At 45.3% G+C, this 21,950-nt stretch overlaps 1 protein-coding gene across 5 annotated transcripts in view; it reads left to right on the top strand.

The window, feature by feature from the left end:
- Positions 1-21,950, top strand: part of RNASEH2B (ribonuclease H2 subunit B) — a 47,593-nt gene that overhangs the window by 14,088 nt on the left and 11,555 nt on the right. For 2 of the 5 annotated variants that reach the window (XM_084768018.1, XM_084768021.1), the window contains 5 exons: positions 2-109; positions 2,154-2,230; positions 4,831-4,945; positions 10,033-10,097; positions 10,740-10,842. In XM_084768018.1, the coding sequence (XP_084624144.1) occupies positions 2-109; positions 2,154-2,230; positions 4,831-4,945; positions 10,033-10,097; positions 10,740-10,842 (468 nt within the window). Of the gene's footprint in view, position 1; positions 110-2,153; positions 2,231-4,830; positions 4,946-10,032; positions 10,098-10,739; positions 10,843-13,850; positions 13,933-16,511; positions 16,555-21,611; positions 21,693-21,950 lie in introns of all 5 variants that reach the window. The other 3 variants (XM_084768020.1, XM_084768019.1, XM_084768022.1) reach the window with 3 other exon arrangements.

Here is a 21,950-nt window from a genome sequence, read left to right as displayed (position 1 = left end):
GGGGAAGGAGCCATTTACTTACTCGACATGTGTCTGCAGCAGCTGTTTGAAATAAAAGTTTTCAAGGAAAAGCACCATTCTTGGTTTATAAATCAGTCAGTTCAATCAGGTAAGTGACAAATTGTGTGCACATGCATGCGTGTGTGTATGCCTGCGTGCATGTGTGTGCATGTGTATGTGTGTGTGTGTGTGTGATTTTGTCCCCATCATTAGCTAAACACATACTCCTTATCTTGTGTGGGTCTACTCTCTTGCCTTTGAAGTGTGTAAGAGGGGCATCAGAAAGGGTTTGGATCAAGTGAAGCTAAGTCAGGTTGTCACATGTTAAACTGATGATTCTGATTTGTCTCCTAAGACACCAACACATCCTCTGGCAAGTTAGATGGCCTGTGTGCCCTGGAGTGCAGGTTGAGTTGATTAGAAACACTTCCTTTAGAGGAACCTTTAACATACTACTTCCTTGAGCAAACCTATACAGTTTCTAAAACATACTGGGATGTAACGAGTTTTTAAAAGATGGTTTCTCACCTAAGTTACAGTGCCCTTTAGGCAGCTGTCCTCTCACTGTGTGGCTGTCCACTCCTCAGAAGAGGGGTCTGTAGTTCACAGTTTGGAGGTTTCAGCCCACAGTTCCTTGGGCAGGTTGGTTCTGGGGTAGCACATCATGGTGGCACCGCATGGCGGAACCACTCACTTCATGGCCAAGAACCAGAGAGAGAACAAGGAAGAGGCCTCATGGCCCTCCCTCTCCAAGGGGTCTGATGCCCTCTGGGACCTCCGTGGGCACCTGCATCCAAGTGCACATGAGCACACACATGCACGCGCACATGCACACATGCGCACATACAAACACACAAAGAATAAATTTGTTGTTGTTGTAGTTTAATGAAATGTTGTTTTTATATATATAGCTGAGGAGGTAGAAAGTACACTGTCCCCTTCTGTTGTTGTAGCTGTGCCTACTCATTAGAGCCTGGATAGTCTGCCTCATAGACCACTCTTTTTCATAGTTCCATTGTGTTTTAAATATATTCCTTAAAAAACAAAACAAACAACAGTCATGGCTCCCAGGATATTGATCCTCAGCTCAAAAATGTGTCCCTAGTTCCTGCAGGTGGTGGAGTGTCATCTAAAACGAGCTCAGAGCTTCTGACTGGTTTTTTTTGCTAACCTGCTTTTCAGAGTGGTCAGACAATGTCATAACGTCGCCTCCTTAATTATTTGCTTGCTACACACACTGACACAATTTAGGTTAGGAGTTCTTACATATGTAGATAGGTTGTTCTGCCAAATATTAAAGATAAGCACATCTCTTTCCTAAACCAAAATTAAAAGGTTAGGTAGAGGCAAGAGAACTGCTTTCAGTTGCCTTAATAACTGTACCTTCCCTGTTTCAAGTGTGTGGAGAGGAGGGCTCCGGGTCTGAGAGAGGAAGAGGCAGAACTGTGTGGAGGGCAGAGTTTTCACTTGACTGCTGACTTCGCTTTGTCTTCTGGGCTGGGGCATCATCTGGGGTGGTGCACTGCACAGGGAATCTTACTCACCATCTGCAGTCCTCAGCCTCAGGCCATAGTGGAAGCTCTGCCCTAGAGCATGCTGGGCTGGAATTCCCAGGGCTTCACCCTTGCGCCTGGGGTGGGGGTGGGGGTGGGCCTGTAGTTTTACAGACTGGCTGACATGGCTTCCTGAGCTCTCTGACTCACAGTTCTCCTCACTTTCCCACACCTGTACTTTCTCCAGTGAGGCCAATAGAAAATGATTCCAGAGTTGAAATGAAAAGTCAGAGGTCGCTTCCAATATTTTAGTTCTCTTCACTCAGGAGTTTGAAGCCATTTAAAATAAAAGCTCATAGTGTGTGTGCCTTTTGAGAGTCTAGACTGAAGAAGGCGGTCGAAAGGCAGTTGGAATCTCACTGTAAGAAAGGAGAGCATTTAAACCAAGGTATCTCTTCACACCTGAGTTCACACCCGAGTTCACACATGAGTTCTCCTGGTGGGATGCACAAGCTGCTGCACGAGCTGTCAATGGGCAGATGTAGGCATGTGCAGAAGAGTTTCTGAATGTGAGGTTTCACATGCAGCTCCACCTGAGGAGTGAAATAAGCAAGTGGTCCATGTAAGGCTACACCCCTCTTTGTTCTTTTTCATCTGCAGGGGGCCTTCTCCACTTTGCAACACCCATGGATCCTCTATTTCTGCTCCTTCACTACCTCATAAAAGCGGGCAAAGAGGTGAGTTTCCCACTTGGGGCCTTTGCAGGGAGGGGCAGAAGACCCTGCTTCTCCTTCCCACAGTGAGCTTCAGTCATTAGTGGACAAGCCCCACGTGTACCAGTGAAGGTCAGAGCACCCTGCCCTGTCCTGAGAGGCAGCGCCTCGATGGTGATCTGGCTTTGCACTAGGTTACTGTCCCCTCAGCAGCCTAGCTTGCCGCTCTGTGCCCTCAGTGGTAGGCAAGCGTAGCAATGAGAACTTACCACAAAGCGCTTGCACGGGAATGTTAAGAATTTAGCCGGGACGGAAAGTGTGAGTGGCTGAGGAGCAGGTAAGCTGGGGTGTGCCTCGTAAATGCTGACTAGTGGGGAAGCTATGTGTAGTTGGGACTTGAGCATCCCAGAGCAAAAGTGCTTGTTTCCCTCAGCACTCGGTCTTTCAAGGCTTCCTTGATGATGTCTGTGCCTCGAGGTACAACAGCAGTTACTGGATACACTCTTAGGGCTGTGATGATTCTGCATTCAGGATCCAGATTTATGGAAAATTCATTGCTTTTACTACTTAAGCAAGGATATTGCTTTTTTTGTTGCTTTGGTTGATTGATTTTTGGTGTGTGTATATGTGTGTGTGTGTATGCATGCATGTGTGTGCTTAAATAGATATTGTTTATGTGCAGGCATGAGTAACTGCATTTATGTACAGCATATGTGCCTGGTACTCATGGAGGCCAGAAGAGAGCATCATAGCTCTGGGAGCTACAGGCAACTGTGAGCTGCCACGTAGATTCTGGAAACTGAACCCAGATCCTCTGCAAGATCAGCAAATATTCTTGACCTCTGAGCCATCCCTCTAGCCTCAGAGATGGGATGGCTATGTTAAGTGAAACTTGCAATTTAAAAACTGCAAGAGTACAGTGCCAGCTAGGGCGCCTTGGTGTCACTCTTGCACTCACCTAAGGAGCCCAGTTTTGCCTAACATTGTTTCAGTTACCAGCGCCATGTCAAGCTGGTGAGAATGCAGGCAGCCTCTTAGAATTATTGTGACTATAGATTTGAGATTGGAGCTTCTTAAAGGGGAATTAGAGACACTCAAGGACCATCAGTCAGCTTGAAAATCTTTGAGTTCACAACTTTAGTGAGTGTTATTTGAACTGCGCGGCTTAAGTACACGCACCACCTCCCCATCCTCTGTTAAAAGCAAGACCTGGGTTTTGTGCGTCTTACTCTGGCCTTCTGGTGGCCTCTAGGATGCTGTATGGCAAATTCAAGGTGACAGATACAGAGTGAAGCAGAAATGATGCTCACCAGAGCCACTGCCTTTTCTTCTTAAATCCTAGCCGTGGGGCCTGGGCATCTGGTATTCCCTTCCTATATTTTAGATGGGGTCGTATCTAATTTAGTTATTAAAATATTGTCCCCATTTTTAAAATTTGGCCTGTTCTTCTAAAGTCATAACCTTTAGCACCAACTCTTGCTAACTTTATATTTAAAACAGATTTCTTATTTTACATTTTTATATACATACGGCAAAGAGAATTTGAATGCAGTAGCAATGATAAAACTTCTATCGTGACTGTGGTGCCATCCGTGTCAGTACTTTTAAAGCCAATAAGTATAAAATACCGGTTGATCATGGAAGATAAACCTTTAAAGTAGAAACCTAAAGACTGTAACACTGAGGAGCCTGGTTAGATGGAAGAAGATTTCATTCAGGTATTTCTTGCCTCTTTTAGCCTAATGAGAAAAAAAAAATAACATGTTATCACATGTGCTATGAAAGAAATGAGAGCATTCACCTTGAAAACCCGAGAAAATCTATCAGTCACACTGCTTGCCTTTAGACTTTTGGTCACAAACAGAGAAGCAGAGGTGGGGCCTGGACAGACAGTGCATCCGCTCCTAAGCCTGGGCCCCTAACCAGGAGACTGTCTTCATCACATACACTTTCCACTGCCATTAGTGGAGTTAGAGAAACCGCACCTGAGAGCTCTGCATGGCTCGGACCTAGCAGCCGGGCAGCATCAGCGTATCTGTCTGGGCCCGGCCTAGCCAGCCCTGTCTTTTTTGTACTTATATCCTAGCTGCCTTTTCCTTTATCCCTGTCTGATTTGCAAGCCTCGTCTAATACCTCTCGGAGGAACGGACTCACTTTGGGAATTTTTTTTTCTTTTTGTACTAGAAATCTTTTTTGTTTTTGTTTTTCCTTCAGCCCTGGAACGAAGGCTGGGAAGGAGATATATTCTGAGTCTGTTCTGGGCTTATTCTACTAGGCCTGTGTGACATTGGGAACTTGATTTGAGATCTCAGCTGTCTCCTTTTCATGTGGAATTGATGGAGCATCCACAGTCTCTGCCATCTTTTCAGTCCTGTCTCTCTGTTTCCCTGGATTTCCTGTTTTCACACAGCGAGCGACTGTACCCTCAAGCTTGCTGGGTGGGAGCCCCTCTCCCCTTCCAAGAGGAACCTATCCCAGTTTGCAGCCTCCTTCAATGGAATGAGGAGCTCAGATTCTCATGTACAGGTTTTCCATAGGCTGCTCCATTGTTTTTCCTCTTCTTTTTGTATGAACGCTCATTGACTGGACTACGGGCCACTGACTGACTCAGATGTTCCTTTTAGGGAAAGTATCAGCCCTTGGATCAGGTTGTAGTGGACGACATGTTTCCAGATTGTGTCTTGCTGCTGAGATTTCCTGAGCTTGAGAAATCACTTCGGCACGTGACAGAGGAAAAAGGTATGGTGCTCAGGCCTTCGGAACCAGGCTATGGTCATGTGAATCTGTGAGGTTTCCAGCGGGGAGAGCTGGAGACGCTAAGGTGCTGCAGTCATCGAAATGGAAGAGCAAGGGAGCCTGAGCTTGAGGGATGGAGCTAGAGGGAAGCAGCTGTCTTGATGCAGACCCGTCTGTGTGGGCTTCATTTACAAATGGCCTGATGAATGTTTATTACTAGACTAAGTATTATTACGGTGGTATTTTCTACCTGCTAGCAACCAGTGAGAACACAAAAATGAGCCTTTATCTGGGGCAAGGCAGATACTGTGTTTATATCATTTCCACCCCACTCTCTCAAACGCCTACAGTGGTCTCCCCGCTCCCTCTCAAATTCATGACCTCTTCTTTAATGAGTGCACAAGTGTGCACACATGTGCACGCACATGCACGTGCATGTATGCGTAACTGAATATAGCCTGTTGAAGCATTTGATATTGCTCATATGTATATATGTTAAGGACCAATGACTGGGGATTGAATAGCCTATCAGAGGAATATTTAACCTCAAAATTTATGATATAAAAAGTTCCTAGATAGAAAGCCTAGCTGACTTTATGTAAATGGTATTTTACTTTAAGGAAGAAATAATACTCAGAACAAGACTATTTGCTCAGACATTTTCAGCAAATAGATGAGAAAGCAAATTTGTGAAACTAAAATGTTATGAGGTCAGAAATGGCTCCAATACCAAAATTAAAGCTATTATAAAAAGAAAATTTGACTAACATCTTTGGCATCACAGACTGAAAAATCTAACAGAAGAATGTTAAAGAAAATTAAATCAGGAATACCAAGTTTGCTGAGCAAATTTGTATATTATAAAAGAAGAGCTGCCATCAATGTCAGTAAATAGAGAAAAGGCAACTGACAAAAGTCAGTCATGAGATACGTTTGAAGTGAACTTTCTCACTCTGATAAAGGTGACTTTGACAGGCTCTTCACATCATCCCTGTAAAACACCGAACACAGTTTCCTTTAGACCAGTTCAAGGAAGGGGCTCATCTCTGTCTTCATCTTGGCAAACGTTTTAGAAGGTCATTATGATGAGGAAGAGAGAAGGCAGGCAATTTAAGAATAACTGTAAAGCCACCTTTCTTCCTGGACAGTACTGTGTGTGTAAAACCCAGAGGGACCTACAGAAAAGAAAGCGAGGTGTTGGGATACACAGGCCATGCACAGATGGCAGCTGTGCAGTCACACGTCGTGAAGGCGCAGTGTGAGAAGGGAGCTTTGAACCAAGTCCATAGGAAACAATGGACATTGGTAGGAAAAGAAACTCAAGTAAGAATGATTTAACTTCTAGAAGAAAAAGGACAAAAACATCTGTGATCTTTAGGAACTCTGGTATTCCTTAGGACACAGGACCACCTGTGTAAAAGTGTACCTTGCATTTCATCTGGTAAATATCCTTGGTTTTTTAAGAGACGCAGCTATGACCACTTGGCAGCGTTATGCAACCCAGTAGTTGTACTCACAATTCTTTTTTTTAGGCATGTTAAAATATGTATCAGAGCAAAAAGTTGAGTCAGGATGTGGCCTGTCTCTTTTGATTGTTTTGTTTCAACCACCCTAAAGAGCCTTAAAGGAGAACAAACGAGTGGTTCTCTTAGATGAGTCAGCAGATGCAGCCTCTGTAGCCAGCACCACACCACAGTGCTGAGCAGGGAGCTGCTGCACACAGCGGCATGGACACGCCTCTCCCACAGTGTTGGATACACTCCGCACGACCCATTTCACACAAGCTCTAGAGCAGTGGGTCTCAACCCTTTGGGGGGGTTGCATATCAGACATTCTGTATATCAGATACTTACATTACAGTTCATAACAGTAACAAAATTACAGTTATGACATAATGAGATAATTTTATGGTTGGGGTCACCACCATATGAGGAACTGCATTAAAGGGCCACAGCATTAGGAAGGTTGAGAACCCACTGGAATAAAACAGAAAGGGATCTATAGCAGGCACTAAGCGGCCATCTGAGAAGGGAAAGGCGGGAGAACTGGAGGTGTTCATGGAAACTTTAATGTAGGTGCATGTTTCAGTTTGACTCATGCGGTTGTGATAAAATGCCCTGATCAAAGGATTCACTCAGGGGAAAAGGGCTTGTTTTGGTTTACAGTTCCAGATTACAGTCATCAGAGCAGGGCAGTCACCACAGTGGCAGGAGCTTGCGAGAACTGCTCATGTTCCATCCCCAGTCATGTGCAGAGCAGCACATTCATGCCTGCGCCTGCTAGTTCTCAGCTGGCTGTGCCTGCTCTTACATAACTCAGAACAGAGCCACATGGTGGGCAGGCCTTCCTACCCTAATCAACACAAGTGAGATAATCCCCAGACACGCCCACAGGATAACCTGATCTAGGTAATCTCTTGTTAAGATTCCCTTCTCTGGTGAGCCTAGATTTTGTCAAAATAACAGGTAAAAAGTTAACCTCGCAGGGTAAGGTACCTACATGGTCTCTCCAGGCTGTTCAGGTAGTTCACACTAACAGTGGACATGTACATTCTCTATGAGCAGAACACCTACATAGTGTCTAGTCAGTACACTTACGTAGTATCTAGTTCTTGAAGAAAGTCATTTCTGACCACACACTAGAAGGTAAGGCCTCTGATTTGATCTGCACTTCCCACCTCCCAGTCTATCTAGAGAGGCAGTGGGTGTCCAGGGAAGGCAGGAATAGTGCTGTCCCGTAATTTGAGCCCCTACAACTAGGCACACATGGTCTGTGGGGGAAGGTGAATTGTTTTGCTGTGGCCTTACTGAGGTTCATTTAGGGTGTTACCCTGCCCTATGGGTTTGTTTAGCTTTGTTGAGAAAGGTTATGGTCTCTTCAAGTGAAAGGAAGCTGAGCTGGAAAAAGAATCCAAGAAGTCTTGGGAGGTGGAAAACCAAAGGAGCCAGTTTAATGGGTGCCATGTTGGAGGGGCTGTTTCCATGGAGAGTCATTGAGCAGAAATGCTGGAGTCGGGAGACGTCCTTGCTCTGGGGTCTAGGCTGGGGCGGGAATGCTTCCTCCCTCCCTCCCACCATCCATCCATCCATCTATTTGTCATTTTTGTTTGGTTGGTTTCTTGGCACAGGGTTTCTCTGTATAGCCCTGGCTATTCTGGAATTCACCCTGTAGACCAGGCTGGCCTCAAACTTAAGAGATCTACCTGCCTCTGTTTCCCAAGTGCTGGGATTAAAGGCGTGGGCCACCACCACCTGGCCCACTTTAAGAGTCACTTTAAGGTCACTTTCAGGGCAGTGGTGATAATGTCTAATTCCAGCACTCAGGAGGCAGAGGCAGGCAGATCTCTCTGAGTTCAAGACCAGCCCAGTCTACAGAGCTAGTTCCAGGACAACCAAGGCTACACAAAGAAACCCTGTCTCCTAAAACAAAACAAAAAAGATTAAGCTAAAAAAAGTGATAAAATAATTTTCACCTGAGATTTGCATATGAAAAGAGCTTGAGGAGATGCCAGTTCCTGCTGCTACTGTTCACAAATGCCATTGTCTTTTTTTTATTTTTATTTTTTAATGTGAGGCAGGCACTGTACTGTGATTTGTGTGTGTTGTCTCCTGCTCTGTTCACAACAGTCGCTTAGGGAAGCCCCACTTCCTTTATATTGGAGGAAGCAGGTTCTGAAAGTGATGCCACATCCCGAGGTGATGACACAAGCTGGATGTGCATAAACTCAAGCAGGTAGCTCAGTCTGACTCCACCCAAGATGGGTAGGAGAGCCTATGTCAAGAAGTGGGGTGCTTCCAGGATGTTGGAGATCAGAACAAAAGAAGCGAGCATCAGAGGCGAGCCTTTCATGGAAGACGTGAGCCCTGAGGGTTTCTGGAAAGTCTCTTCTGGTGTGAGTGGAGCTTCTAACAAGTCACTAAACAGTGTGCCTTTGTTGTGAGGCTGTGTTGCCACAGTGTCTGACTTGTGTCCTAGGTGAGAGATGGCCTCCCAAGGAGTGCAGTCCAGGCTAATAGCCGTGTACTGCAGTGGGCCATGTGGCCAGGCAGTCCTGGCCCTCGAGGAGCAACAATTCTTAGGCACATGACAGAATGTCCTTGCTTCTTATGTTGCCAGTAACATTCTCAGAGGTGACTGTGGGGTGACCCCTCCCTGTCCTGCTGCACTGGGGAGGAGACACACTGAGGCTGAGGCTCAGCTGCATTTAATAGCCATCAATAAACTACCCTAGAAAAGCAGTTTTTATTTCGTGAGGCCCAGAGAGAGCAGAAAGGAGCTCATTCTGTGTGGCCCCCCATGGAGCACTGGCCACAGGCTTTCCAGTGGTCATAAACATGACTCCTGCGTGGCTGTAGAGAAGGCCTGGCGGGAGGAAGAAGAGAGCTCGGAAATAAAAAGTGTTACACGGGAGGTCCTGGTTTAATGACTCAGTGTATAAAGCCAGGTGCATTGTGAAGAGAGAAGTATCATTTATAAGAGGTGGAACTTTCATCCCTGTCAGGGACCACACCGAGGTCACCATGAATGTAAATCCTCCTGACTGTATTGGTAAGACATCAAGAGGCACATGTGTCTGTCTTTTATGCTTCACTAATCCCACTGGGGAAGCACTCAGTAGATCCAGCCCCCACCCCTACCCTGAATATATACAGTGAATTTCCCAGCAGCCTGCCTTACTTTGATTCCCACCCCAACTTTGGGATTTTCATTTTTATTGTGAAGGGATGTGTTTTATTGAAAACATCAGAGTGAATTGCTCAGAAAAAAATAAGGTTGCTTAGCATGTCAGTTGGCCCTATTTTAAAAATTGTTTTCTTCTGAGTTGCTTATATGAGTTGAGGAACCTTTAAAGTCCTGTTGGCTTATTGGTGGTTGATTTCGAGAGCACTCAACTCTGCTGGGTTTGTTTGTTTGTTTGTTTTTCTATCTCAAGTATGTTCTCAGGTTTAAATCTTGAGTTTTTGAATAATACAAAGTGCTATGAAATGTCTTTAAGTTACCAATTTGTGTATGTATTTTGTGATGTAAGTATGGCTTCTGTTTAATTCATTATACTGAAGCTCTTATTTTTCTCTTATAATGCAATGCAGAAGTAAACAGCAAGAAGTACTACAAGTATAGCTCAGAGAAGACGTTGACATGGCTGGTGAAAAAGGTGCGTGACCTGACTAGACCGCCAGGAGCTCTTGTTGTTAGGTGTTGCTCACATAACCTGGGGGAGTTGTTTCTCTCCATTCTCACAGCACCCCCACTATGCTGTGTGGGTCTCAGAAAGCCTTTGTGCTGAGATCATTCAGCCCTGAGCCTCCACTTCTTGAACTGTGCAGCCATTTCATCTTCCGACAGCTGGTGTCTTAGTCACTGTTCTGTTGCTCTGAAGAGACACCATGACCAGGGCAACTCTTATAAAAGGATGTATTTAATTAGGGGTTGGCTTATAGTTTCAGAGGTTTAGTCCATTATCATCATGGTGGGGAGCATAGCAGCGTGCATGGTGCTGAAGCAGGAGCTGAGAGCCACATCCTGGTCCATAAGCACAGAGAAGCAGAGACTGGGCCTGGCAATGGACTTTTGAAAACAAACTTCCTCCAATAAGGCCACGCCTCCTAATCCTTCTACAGAGTCCGCTCTTTGGTGACTAAGCTTTTGAGCCTATGTAGTCATTTTATTCAAAGATATAGCTGGCAAAGATAATCCTAGGTGCTTAAATGTTTTCTGGGTATCAGGTGGACCAAAAGCCATCTGAGAAGTCATGGCATTCTGAAGTTGAAAATATGTCCCTGTGTTTACCTCCTAGGTTAACCAAACTGTGGCAGCATTGAAAGCCAATAACGTCAATGTTGGAGCCCGGGTACAGTCTGCATATTTCTCTGGGGATCAGGTTTCCAGGGACAAGGAAGGTAAGCAGTGGGTTGACACTGAGTTAACCTATCTGCTCCTGGAGGGTTTCAAACTGCAGAAGCTCCCTGTTCTCCCATGTGGGCGCACAGATGTGGGCAGGTGTTTCAAACTGCAGAAGCTCCCTGTTCTCCCGTGTGGGCGCACAGATGTGGGCAGGTGTTTCAAACTGCAGAAGCTCCCTGTTCTCCCATGTGGGCGCACAGATGTGGGCAGATGTTTCAAACTGCAGAAGCTCCCTGTTCTCCCGTGTGGGCGCACAGATGTGGGCAGGGGTTCTTCTGGTCTCAGACACTGACCATTTCCAGCCATGGATGGCACCTGTCACTAACTGTGACTTCAGTAATTTTTTTGGTGAATAGTGTTTTATACTAATGGTGAGAGTGATTCTGAACACTCTTGCCACTTTTTACAAAGTGTGTGTAATGACATGTATACCAGGCGTGTCATAAGAGGCAAGGCTGTGCCAGATTCCTAGCTAGCAAACAGTGAAGCTGGAGCAATGCTGATGCGGAATCTCAGACTGCATGCCCTTCACCCTTTGGCCTGAAGGTCATCCTGTCTCATGGCCCCAGTGGGGGGTAGCTCTTTACAGTCCCTGTGTACCTCACTTCTCCTGAAAGAGCCCTTTGTGTTCTAGTAGTGAAAATTAACTCACTTGGCAAATGTTTGGTTCATATTTTCATCTTCCTTCACTTCTTTCCTTTCTCCTGTCCATCTGAGAACTGACTCTGGAGTCTCAGGCATGCTAGGCAGACTCTACCACAACACTGCATCCTCAGCCCTTTTCTGCTTTTCATTTTAAGACTAGATCTCACTAGGGGCACTTTTCTTTTAGGTTATTAAGGTACATTATTTTGTTTCTTTCCAGTATAGTTACCTTTTATCTTTCTATGTGTAATTAAATAAAAACAATAAATTAATGCAATTCAGATTCTCCGGTGGTGGGACAGAAATTCTTCTGACCTTAAATCCAAATCAGTATTTACTTGTCCTGAGTTACAACTAACTCCCAATTTCTTAGATCAGCCATAAACAAAATAAGTACATCTGCCCAGGCTATAGCTCATGAGTCAAGTGTTGCCTAAGACTCATGAGGCCCTGGGAGCAGTCCCCAGCACTGTGTGAAAGTAGCAGTCAGTGCACAAGACAGCCAAGGACCAGCTGTGAGAGGTCCTCATTTAGGTAGGCTTTGAGTCTGTTTTCCAGCACCTTGCTTGTAGGCATAGCTGTTGCTGGGGGTGGCAGGCAGCAAGCTTGCTGGACAGAGTTCACCAAGAGGAAGGATTGAGTCAAGTTGGTTGCTGGATGGATAGATCAGCCAATCAGTGAGTAAGTTATATTTTTTAGGTAGGAAGAGGGATGTTAGAGATTATTTAGATGGATCTTCTCATTTAAAAAATGGACTTAAGTCTGATTTTAAAAGTCAGACTTATCTTGGCTGATAAGAGGCTTGCTCTGAGAACAGTCCTGGCAGCAGGACTCCCCGGCAGAGGCTCTGGCTGGCCTGTTCTTACTGTCCCGCCATGAATCCACTTGATGCCCTGGCCTGCCAGGGTTCGGCTAGCGCTCGTGAGGAGAATTTTCCTGTATAGGGACAGAACACAAGACATTCTGATCAAACCCCGTTTATTGAAAAATTTCACAGAGTTTTTATAAGGCAGGGGGCAGGGAAGCATATTGCTATGGCAACCCAGCTGCAGGCTATCTCAAGATGCGAGGAATTCCAAACAGGTCACAACCTCCTGCCACTCCGAATATTTTGCTATCTTTATCTAATCTAACTGCTAAACTACAACAGGGTGGCTCCATCTAAATCTTATATTTAGTCTAACTGCCGAACCACGACAGGGTCAGCTGGTTTCTGGTAAATGGCAGACTGCTGGAGAGATAGGAACCTAGGCTCTGACAAGATGGCTGAACATTGGCCATATAGCCCGTCCCCTACAACTTGATGCACTTTGCACTGCTCCTGTTCCCCCCACCCCCTTTTCACTCGGTGTATGCATCAGTTACATTTGTGTGGCTGTGACAGCAGCACCTGAAGGGAGCAAGGGAGAAGGTTCTTCTGGCTCCTGGCTTCAGAAAGGTGTCATCGTGATGAGCAAAGGTATAGTGTTAGAGGTGGATCAAGCCAAGATGGCAGGAGCTTGTGCTACATGGTCACAGGTAGAGAGTGGAGCCAGAAACAAGAGCAGGCATCCCTTTCAAAACCCTCCTCTACTGGCGACCTCTACCAGCCAGGCCTTACCTCCCTCGGGCTCCACAGCCTTCAGACCAGTACCGCCCACTCTAGAAACAAGTGCTAACAACATGAGCCTGTGGGGAGCACTTCAGATTCCAGCAGTGCGGTATTAGAGGCAGCAAATGACCTGCAGTGGCTTTCTCACAATAGTTTGGCTCTTCTTACCGGCACTGAATAACTATTACCCAGAATCCTAGCACATTTTAAAGAGGGTTTGATGAAATTTTTCAGTTTTGCATCATCTGAATTCTGTGGTTGAAGACCAGACTGCCGTTTTTTTCAAGTAATCCTGAGGCACTTGCCTCCCTTAACTTGAAGGCAGGAGCGAACCTGGACACAGCTTTGTACTTCATGTGCCCTTGTTCAATAATTAGCTTTCTATTTTATTGAAACAAGTTTGTGGAAAGTTTCCATAAAAAAGAGATGCAAATAGTTCACGCTGTTACAGCTGGCTTGTGATTTTGTTTGTTTGGGACTTCAATTAAGAAAGCTGTCCCGAGCATCTTTGCTTTGCAAAGTGGGATTTAGGGCCAGTGCAGTCGCATCTGTGACCGCATCCCGTATTGTATCTCATCTGCTGTATTTCTCCTCGACTGATGGGAAGGTCTTGATACCCCTGTTACACCAGTGCAGAAGCTGAAACTAGAGTTTAAATGAATTTCCAAAGCCACAGAGAGCAAGAATTTAAACTCGAATCAATTTGACTCAAACCACTATAATTCTTACTAATTATTTTTCTTTCATTCCCTATTCTGTTTCTTCCAGAAGATTATGTTCGATATGCCCATGGGCTGATCTCTGATTACATCCCTAAAGAATTAAGTGATGATTTATCTAAGTTCTTGAAGTAAGTGTCATTCATCTTCAGTCCTAACTCACAAGCTCCTTCGTGCGTCTTTCCGACAGCAGGTTCCTCTGTGGCCTGGCGTGGCAGGTTGTGGTGAGATTGTATCCCCGAGCTGTGTTCTACTGTGTGAGCTGGAAGTTGTTTTTAATGGACAGGAGGCAGAATGATTTGATTTGGAAGAAACTGCAGCAGATTAATCTTAGGGTTAAAATTACTGTTTGGTACAGTTTTAGAGAACTGTACATGATAAATGTACATGTTAAAATTTTATCCCTTATGGCAGTTAATTTTGCTCTTTGTGGTCATTTTAAGAGAGAGATGGGCAGTGAAAAGCAGATGCTAATAGTTTTAAAAATTGCATGTAAAAGCGCCTTCATGGTGCTGAGTGCTCAGCTCACTGCAGAGCAGTGTCTTGAAGGGCTGCAAGAGTGGCTGGTCTTCAGGATCACTTGGAGCCTTCCTTTATAAAGATCCTTAATATGTATTTTTAAAAAGACTTTTTCTTGTTACTTTTCAAGGTATTAGTAGTTGGTATTAAAGCTTTGTGTGTGTGATGGTTTAATAGCTTTTCCTGATCCTGATTAAATCCTTTTCTTCTTTACTCTGTAATAGGTAGTAATAGAGTTGTTACTTACAGCCCCGCTGTCCTAGTTTGCTCTCTGTTGCTGTGATGTACTACTAACCAAAACCAACCTTGGAAGGAAGGGGTTATTTTGTCCTACCTGTTAAAGTCCATCTCCAAGTGAAGCCTGGGCAGGGACCTGGAGCAGAAGCCATGCTAGTAAGAAACACTGCTTATTGGCTTGCTTATGGAACTTTCTTACACATCCAGGGCCCACTCTGCCTGGGGTGGTGCTGCCCACAGTGGGCAGGGCCCTCTCTAATCAGTCAAGACAGCACCTCACAGACACGCCCACAGGTACAGTCTGTTCAAGGCAGTCCTTCAGCTGAGGTTCCTCTTCCTGGATGATTCTATGTTGTCAAGTCAATGTAAAAACTAACCAGTTCCCCTACTTCAAAACACTGTAGCGGAAGCTGGTGTCCTTATTCTTAGGGGTGTGGGAAGCTTGCTTTTACTAACTGTCTCTCTGCTTGATGGTCCTCTGGACCTTCCAGCTGTGTGACTTGATAGAGGAATTTGTTTCCTTCCCATTATTTTTGTTGATTCTTTTCTTAACACTGAAATTTGGGTTAAATATTTTGGGTGAAACATAATGAAAACTACACTATTCTTTGACAGAGAGATGTTCATGTGGCTTTCCCCAACAGTTACAGCACTTTTCTGTAAAATGAACTTTTATTTGCCTGCTTCAATTGTCTCAGAGGATTACTGCCTCTGTCTGCTAACCTAGGCCTAGCCCTGGAAGCTTCTAGCCTCTGTACAATATAACCTAGACCTAGAATGTTTCAGCCTCTGAGACTTACTGCTTAATAAGCTCACCCTTCCTTGTTCTTTCTGAGCTCTGGGCTGGCTGGGTCAATTCACTGGGTCAATTCAGCTGTTCTGGATCTAGCTTCTCTCCTGGCACCTGAGTTGCTCTGTTTGGCCTCAAACTAACTCAACAATTTGCTCTCATCTCCTGGCTTCTTCTCATTCTGTGCCTCATTCATTCTTCACCTAAGTTCTCTCTGCAGTCTGTCTCCCTATTACCATCCCAGTAAAACTGTGTTCCTTCCCTCCTTCCCTCCCTCCCTCCCTCCTTCCCCATTGCCTCTTAAATAGCTTCCCTTTCTTCTCTTTTCTCATGAGAGTTGGGTGTATCCTATTCTGTCAAGTCTTCTCTGATTCATCACTTTCTTTTTCAGCCACTTGATTAAACATCACTTTCAAACATGGGTGCTTCCTTCTACCAACTAACTTTACTTTCATTTGTTTGGGATTAAAGGTGTGTACCACCAGGCCTGAACCTAAGCTTTTCTTTACCTGACACCTGATCTATATCAGGTTGGCCTTGAACTCAGATCTCTTTGCCTCTGTCTCCTGGAGTAAAGGTGTGTTTGTATTCCAGCCAGATCACACACACCTAGAAGGTCTTTGGATCTGATCCCTTGCCAGAGCAGCCATGTTCTCAATTAAAATTCCTCTACAAGGTCCCCCTTTCTATTTAAGCTAAAAATTGTGCACAGTTTAACTTTAACAATAGATACAGTTATCAACCCCACAAACTTGACAGTTCAAATGTTCTTATGAAGATCCACCCAGCTGTTGATGCAATGATCCTCCATAATTGCAGTCCTGATCATCTTCCTTCAGCAACACTTTTCACTTTTAAGTAAATGCTAGCATTATTATTTCTGAAGAAACAAAATGTTCCTCTGCCACATGCAGTCACGGAGGTGAAAGCAAGGCAACTCACTTAAACCAATGGGCTCTAACTGTGTGCTTCTGCTCAGACGTCTCTAGTGTAGGGACGTGAGAGGCAAGGTTTCGTTCATTCCGTGAGGCTGCCTTCTTCACTGCGGGGAGCAGGATGTGTGTGGAGCTCAGGGCTCCTCACCAGATGAGACTCCTATGCCTTGGCCCAGCCTCCCTTTGTCTGTGGGAAGCCCTGACCATGATTCCTTTTTAACTTCCTTAGGCTTCCAGAACCTCCAGCCTCATTGCCAAACCCTCCATCCAAGGTAAGAAACTGTGACCAAGGTATCTTTTGAGACTTAGAGAAATACTTGTGTTTGTAACCATCACATCAGCCTTTCTATTCTGTTTTAAAATGGATAGAATCTATCTTGCATGACATGGGGTTACTTGAACTCTGAATTGTATGACTGTTTTCATTTGTATATTTTTTTCTGGATGGTGAAGAACAAGTTGGTTTAGCAAGACACCTTTGTCAACATATATAGGCCGGGCTGGCAGTCTGGCTCAATAACTATAAGAGCTTGCTCTGGCTCCCTTTGCAGAGAAGCAGTGGTCAGTTCCCAGCACCCATAATAGGTGGCTTACAACTGCCTATAGCTGCAGCTCCAGGGATTTGATGTCTGTCCTCTTTGGCCTTGGTGAGCACCTGTGCACACCGTTGCATACACGCATACACATAAATAAAAATAAAATAAATCCTTAAAAATTCATGACAGATATATAATGAATTTTTAATTTTTATTTATCTATTTATTTACTCTACTTGAGATAGGGTCTCATTATATGGCTCAGGCTGACCTTGAACTTAGTTCTGCTGACTCAGCCTCCCAAGTCTGGGATTACAGGTGTCTGCCAACCATGCTGGCTGAAATCTCCTTGCATTGACTCTACATAGAGCTGAAAGTCATTTCGTCAAATTTATTTGTCACTGGCACAAAGGGGGCACAGAGCATAATTTTTCTAACATAAGGAATCTTTTGAAAAAAGAGTGACCTGGGCTCTTTACTTTGAAATGAGTATTGAGTATGTTTGTCATCTGTTACTTGGAATTCTTTATGTGTTTGTGTTCATGCATACATGCAGGTGTACGTGCACATGTACACATGTGCATGTGAGGGCCAAGGGACAGCCCTTCTGGAAACACCGTCCCCCTTGTTTTCCTATTTGGTTGTCATTGTCTCTTACTGGCCTGGAGCTCACCAAGTATGCCAGACTGGCTATCAAACCCAGGGAGTCTGTGTGTTTCTGTCTCCCCAGTGCTAGTGCTACAAGCATGTATCACTCCATCCACGTTGTTGTCAGGTGCTGGAGACCCAACTCCACTTGTCTTGTTAGCATGTCAAGCATGTGTCTCCCCGACCTTCGTGGGACCCCTTTCACTCTTCCAGAAACTCCTCCATAGCTTGTGTTCATTTCCCGGATCCAGGTGGAGAAGGTGGCCAGGTATTGGCTACACCTGGTCACAACTACAGCCTGCCTCACAGTGCTGGCCACATCCTAGGTCCCCGTGTGCCACTCTAAGACGGGATCAGGCCCACACCCTTGCGTGTATAACACTACAGCAGAGGGCTGAATGCCTTGAGTATAGCATGCTGTGGCTCACACGCCCCTGGTGTTTGTTGTTCGGCCCTTCAGGCTGGCCAGCGTGCTCAGGACCTCTTCCTGTCCTGTTTGCTCATCCCAGATGGCAGCAGCTTTAGAAGCTTTTCCGGGAAGCTGGAAGTGCATCAGTGAGTGCTTCTCAACCTTCCCGACGCCACAGCCCTTGATAGTTCCCCGTGTTGTGGTGATCGTCAACCATAAGATTAGTTTCACTGTATATTTCACTACTATAATTTTGCTACTGTTACGAATTGTAATGTAAATATGGTTGGTCGACACCCCCCCCCCAAAGGGTTGTGACCCACAGATTGAGAACCACTGACCTAAGACAGTGGTAAAACTAAAGCACACAGGGACTTTGGGTTTCCTGAACAAATGGTGGTGAGACTGCTCAGGTCAGGTGCTTAGTGAGGGCACAGACACTACAGCACACAGCAAAGCTGTGCTTCAAGAGAATTCTTTTCGTAAAACCCATGGTTGGCTGCATTTGGCCTGTGGGCCTTACTCCGCCAAAATGTTTAGAACTCAGCATCTCATGCTCCTGAGCCTCAGCCTTGGTCCTAGCTTGTTTGTAGCTTCCTACTCCGTGTGTGTACTGGGGATTCTGGTGTTCAGAGAGCACACTGTAGTGGATAATATAGTGTAGTTTAACATAGCAAGGCATGGTGGTGCACGCCTTTAGTCCTAGCACTCTGGAGACAGAGGCAGGTGGAACTCTGGAGTTTGAGGCTAGCCTTCTAGGACAGCCAGGACTACACAGAGAATCATGTGTGGTCCAACAAGCAAATAAACAAACAAACAAAACAACAAACAAACTAAAAACAGCACAGGATGTCTCTGGCCTCTGACCTTCCTATTTGTGCCCAGGAGTTGACTTGTTTTCATAAGATATGAGTGCTTGTTTTCAGGAGTCTGTGCATGTAGTTATAAAGGGTTCTATTTCTATTATTTTGTTCAGTTCTTTTGTACCAACTTCCCAGTCCATAATGATTCAGAATTTTAAATACCAAATAATAGAAATATTACATTCCCTTATTTCCCAGTGTATCTAGCAGAATTATGCCAGAATTAGCGTACAAACTAGTCACGTGCAGAAGATAAGCACTTGAATTAGTTTTTATGTAGATTTGAGCTTTTAAAGCACCTTTTCTCTTAGAACATGTTAAGTGTTTGTATGATGATATCCTTGTCTTATGTACCAGCAACGAACAGTAGATTTTTACGTTTGACTTTTCAGTGAAATGAGGCATGTCCAAGTGCTTTATAATGCCACCTCTCTGTGATATATTTTTAAATTAATTTACTCCTTGACAATTTCATGCTTGTACATAATATATTCTGCTGGCACTCCCGCTACCCTCTCAACCTCCCTCACTGCTACAAATCCCCCCTCTTTCCACCAATCCCCACCCTTACTCTCTTGTCTTTTTATTTTGGTTTTGGTTTTACTTTATAGCCCATTAGGTTTAACCAGCCCCCACCCCTAATGTGGAGTCAACCCCTGCAACCAATTGCTACATCACCTGAAGACAGTAACTTCCTTTCTCCTCAAAGCCCCCAATTCCCATTAGTTAACTAGGGTGGGAATGGGACCCACGGGTCGATCTCATCTAGGACTGAATGTTCCCTGGCTGTGTCTTGTTCACTCTCCTTGCAGGTAAGTGCAGCTGTTGTGAGCTTGTGAGTGCCACAGGCGTGCCATGCATGTAAGCCAGGCTCACGGCCTGCCTCTCAGTGGGCTAGCTCTCTGATGGTTTTCCCCCCCTTTTCAGTGATGTTCTCTGAGCCTTCTAGAGATGTGGGTGTCCCATTTAAGGCTGAGCACCCAATAGCCATTTGCTCTCAACACCTTGACTCAGCACCATGAGGCTACATTGGCCAGATTGCTTTAAAGAGAACTTTCTTTGGTCAAGGCAAAGGACAATACTAATCTTGAGTGATTCTGTCCTGTTCCTAACTTCTGCCACTTCTGCCAGTTCTCTGAGCACCTGCACACCCTACCCTGAGTCAGTGGAGGAACACTTGCCATAGAGAAGGGATGCAAACATCTCCGTGACTTCAGGTTCCACCTTCATATTGGCAGCTGCCAGCTCTGCTCTTCTGGCTGAAGGCCTGTTTAGTTTGTGTGCGCCTCCGTACCGCTGGCCAGGGAGGTACATTCTTTTGATTTATCTTTTGAGACAGAGTCTCATTCAGTAGTTCAAGCTGGACTGTAGCTCACTCTGTAGCCCAGGTTGACCTTGAACTCATGACAATCCACTTGCCTCATCCTCTCAAGTGCCAGGATCGCAGGTGTGTGCCACCACAGCTGGCATCCTTCCAGTTACTTTGTGCTGGTGGGCCGTTACTGAGTAGTAAGCCAACCTTTGCTAGAGATTGCGCTATGGCCAAGAAAAAATCCCTCCTTCTGTTTCTTTTGGCATTTCAGAAATTCAAGCGTCTCTTTACCTTGTGTCCTGGGGGCTGTGAAGGAGGAATTGGGGATGAGTCTGTGTTTCTCAGGCATTGGTGCTGCCATGCGTGCATCTGGTTTTTCAGAAGAGTTTACAGGCTTGTGTAAGCCCCAGTTGTGATCACCATGCCATCCGCCCTCTGCACAGCAGCAAGGCCCATCCATTCGCCTCTGCTTTCTCTGTGAAGGCTGTGGTGTGACTGCCGTTCTTCATTATGATCACTTGATATATTAAGAGCACAGCCCTTAATTTCTCACATGCATAGCTGCAAAGGGAGTCCATGAATGGTGAAAATATATGAAGGTTTGACTTAGCTGCATTGGGCCTAATGGCCAGAATGTGTATGAAGACTGAGATTCACACACACACATACACACACACACACACACTTGCACACCCGCACGCACGTACACACACACATATCATTTTGAAAAAACATGAGGCAGAAGGGGCAGTAAGATGGCTCAGGGGATAAAGATGCTCGATGCCAGTTGAGAGTTCTTGAGAGTGATCTTTGGGGTGTATGTAGTAAAAGCAGAGAGTCAGTTTCCTCAAGCGATCCTTTGTCTTTCACGGTGTGCTGTGGCGTGCACATACCCACACATGTATGGAAGTAATAAATAGATGAATTTCAGTTAGGTTGGTTTTGGTTGGTTTCTTGCTTTGGTTTGTTTTGTGTTTAGTTTGAGATCTAACTCCCTATCCACTGCCTACCTCCTGGAGTGTTTGTTTAGGTGCCCGGGCTTGGGGTGTCTGTGTGGATGTCTGGGGAAGCTGAATGCAACGATAAAGCAGAACAGGAAGCTGTGCAACGTTGGTGGTGCTGGGACAACGCTGCCTGTGTTCACTAGTGGACATTAGAACCAGCCAGGGCTGAAGGGAGCGGCCTGGGCCTGGCAGAGGGCCTCACGGGGGATTTTATCTCCAACTTCTATGCCTTTTCTTTGACCCCTCAAGTGTCCTTGCACTCTGTAACCACCTAGAAAGCCACAGTGCCTGCTACATACAAGAAAACAAAAACAACCAAACAAAACAAAAAACCCTACCAGTTTACGTCATTGAGGGACTGATGGAGCCTAGACCTGTACTCACAGGTGTGGCCCGTTGTCACCAAGGCCACTGCTTGAAGACACTTGTGGATTCTCCCCTGAGGTGCTTGTCAACAAGTAAAGGAGTTTATAAAGTGTGGGTCCCCAGGGTGTGTTTGTTTTGAATGGATGTTGAGAGGGCGGTGTCTGACACGCTTCGCTGCTCTAACATTGCAGAAACTAAAGTTATCAGATGAGCCTGTAGAAGCAAAAGAAGATTACACTAAGTTTAACACTAAAGACTTGAAGACCGGCAAGGTATGTGTGTCCCGGTACACAGGGAGTGGCGTGCTGCACAGCCCCCGCGGCCTTGCATGTTTCCAGGGAAGGCCGCACTGTTGGCTGCACTTACACTTTTGACCAGGAAAAATGATAAACTTGCATTTCTGTCACCCTAATTGATTCAGAATTGTTCACAGTCGTGAACGAGTTAGATTAATAACATTTTGCAAATCCAAGAAAAGGCACGTTCGTGCAGAAGGGGCCTGCATTTTACTCTGTGTGCGTGGAGCAGTG

Source organism: Acomys minous (assembly GCF_964271855.1).
Source record: "Acomys minous genome assembly, chromosome: 18".
Taxonomy (NCBI): domain Eukaryota; kingdom Metazoa; phylum Chordata; class Mammalia; order Rodentia; family Muridae; genus Acomys; species Acomys minous.
This window is presented reverse-complemented; position numbering and strand designations above follow the sequence as displayed.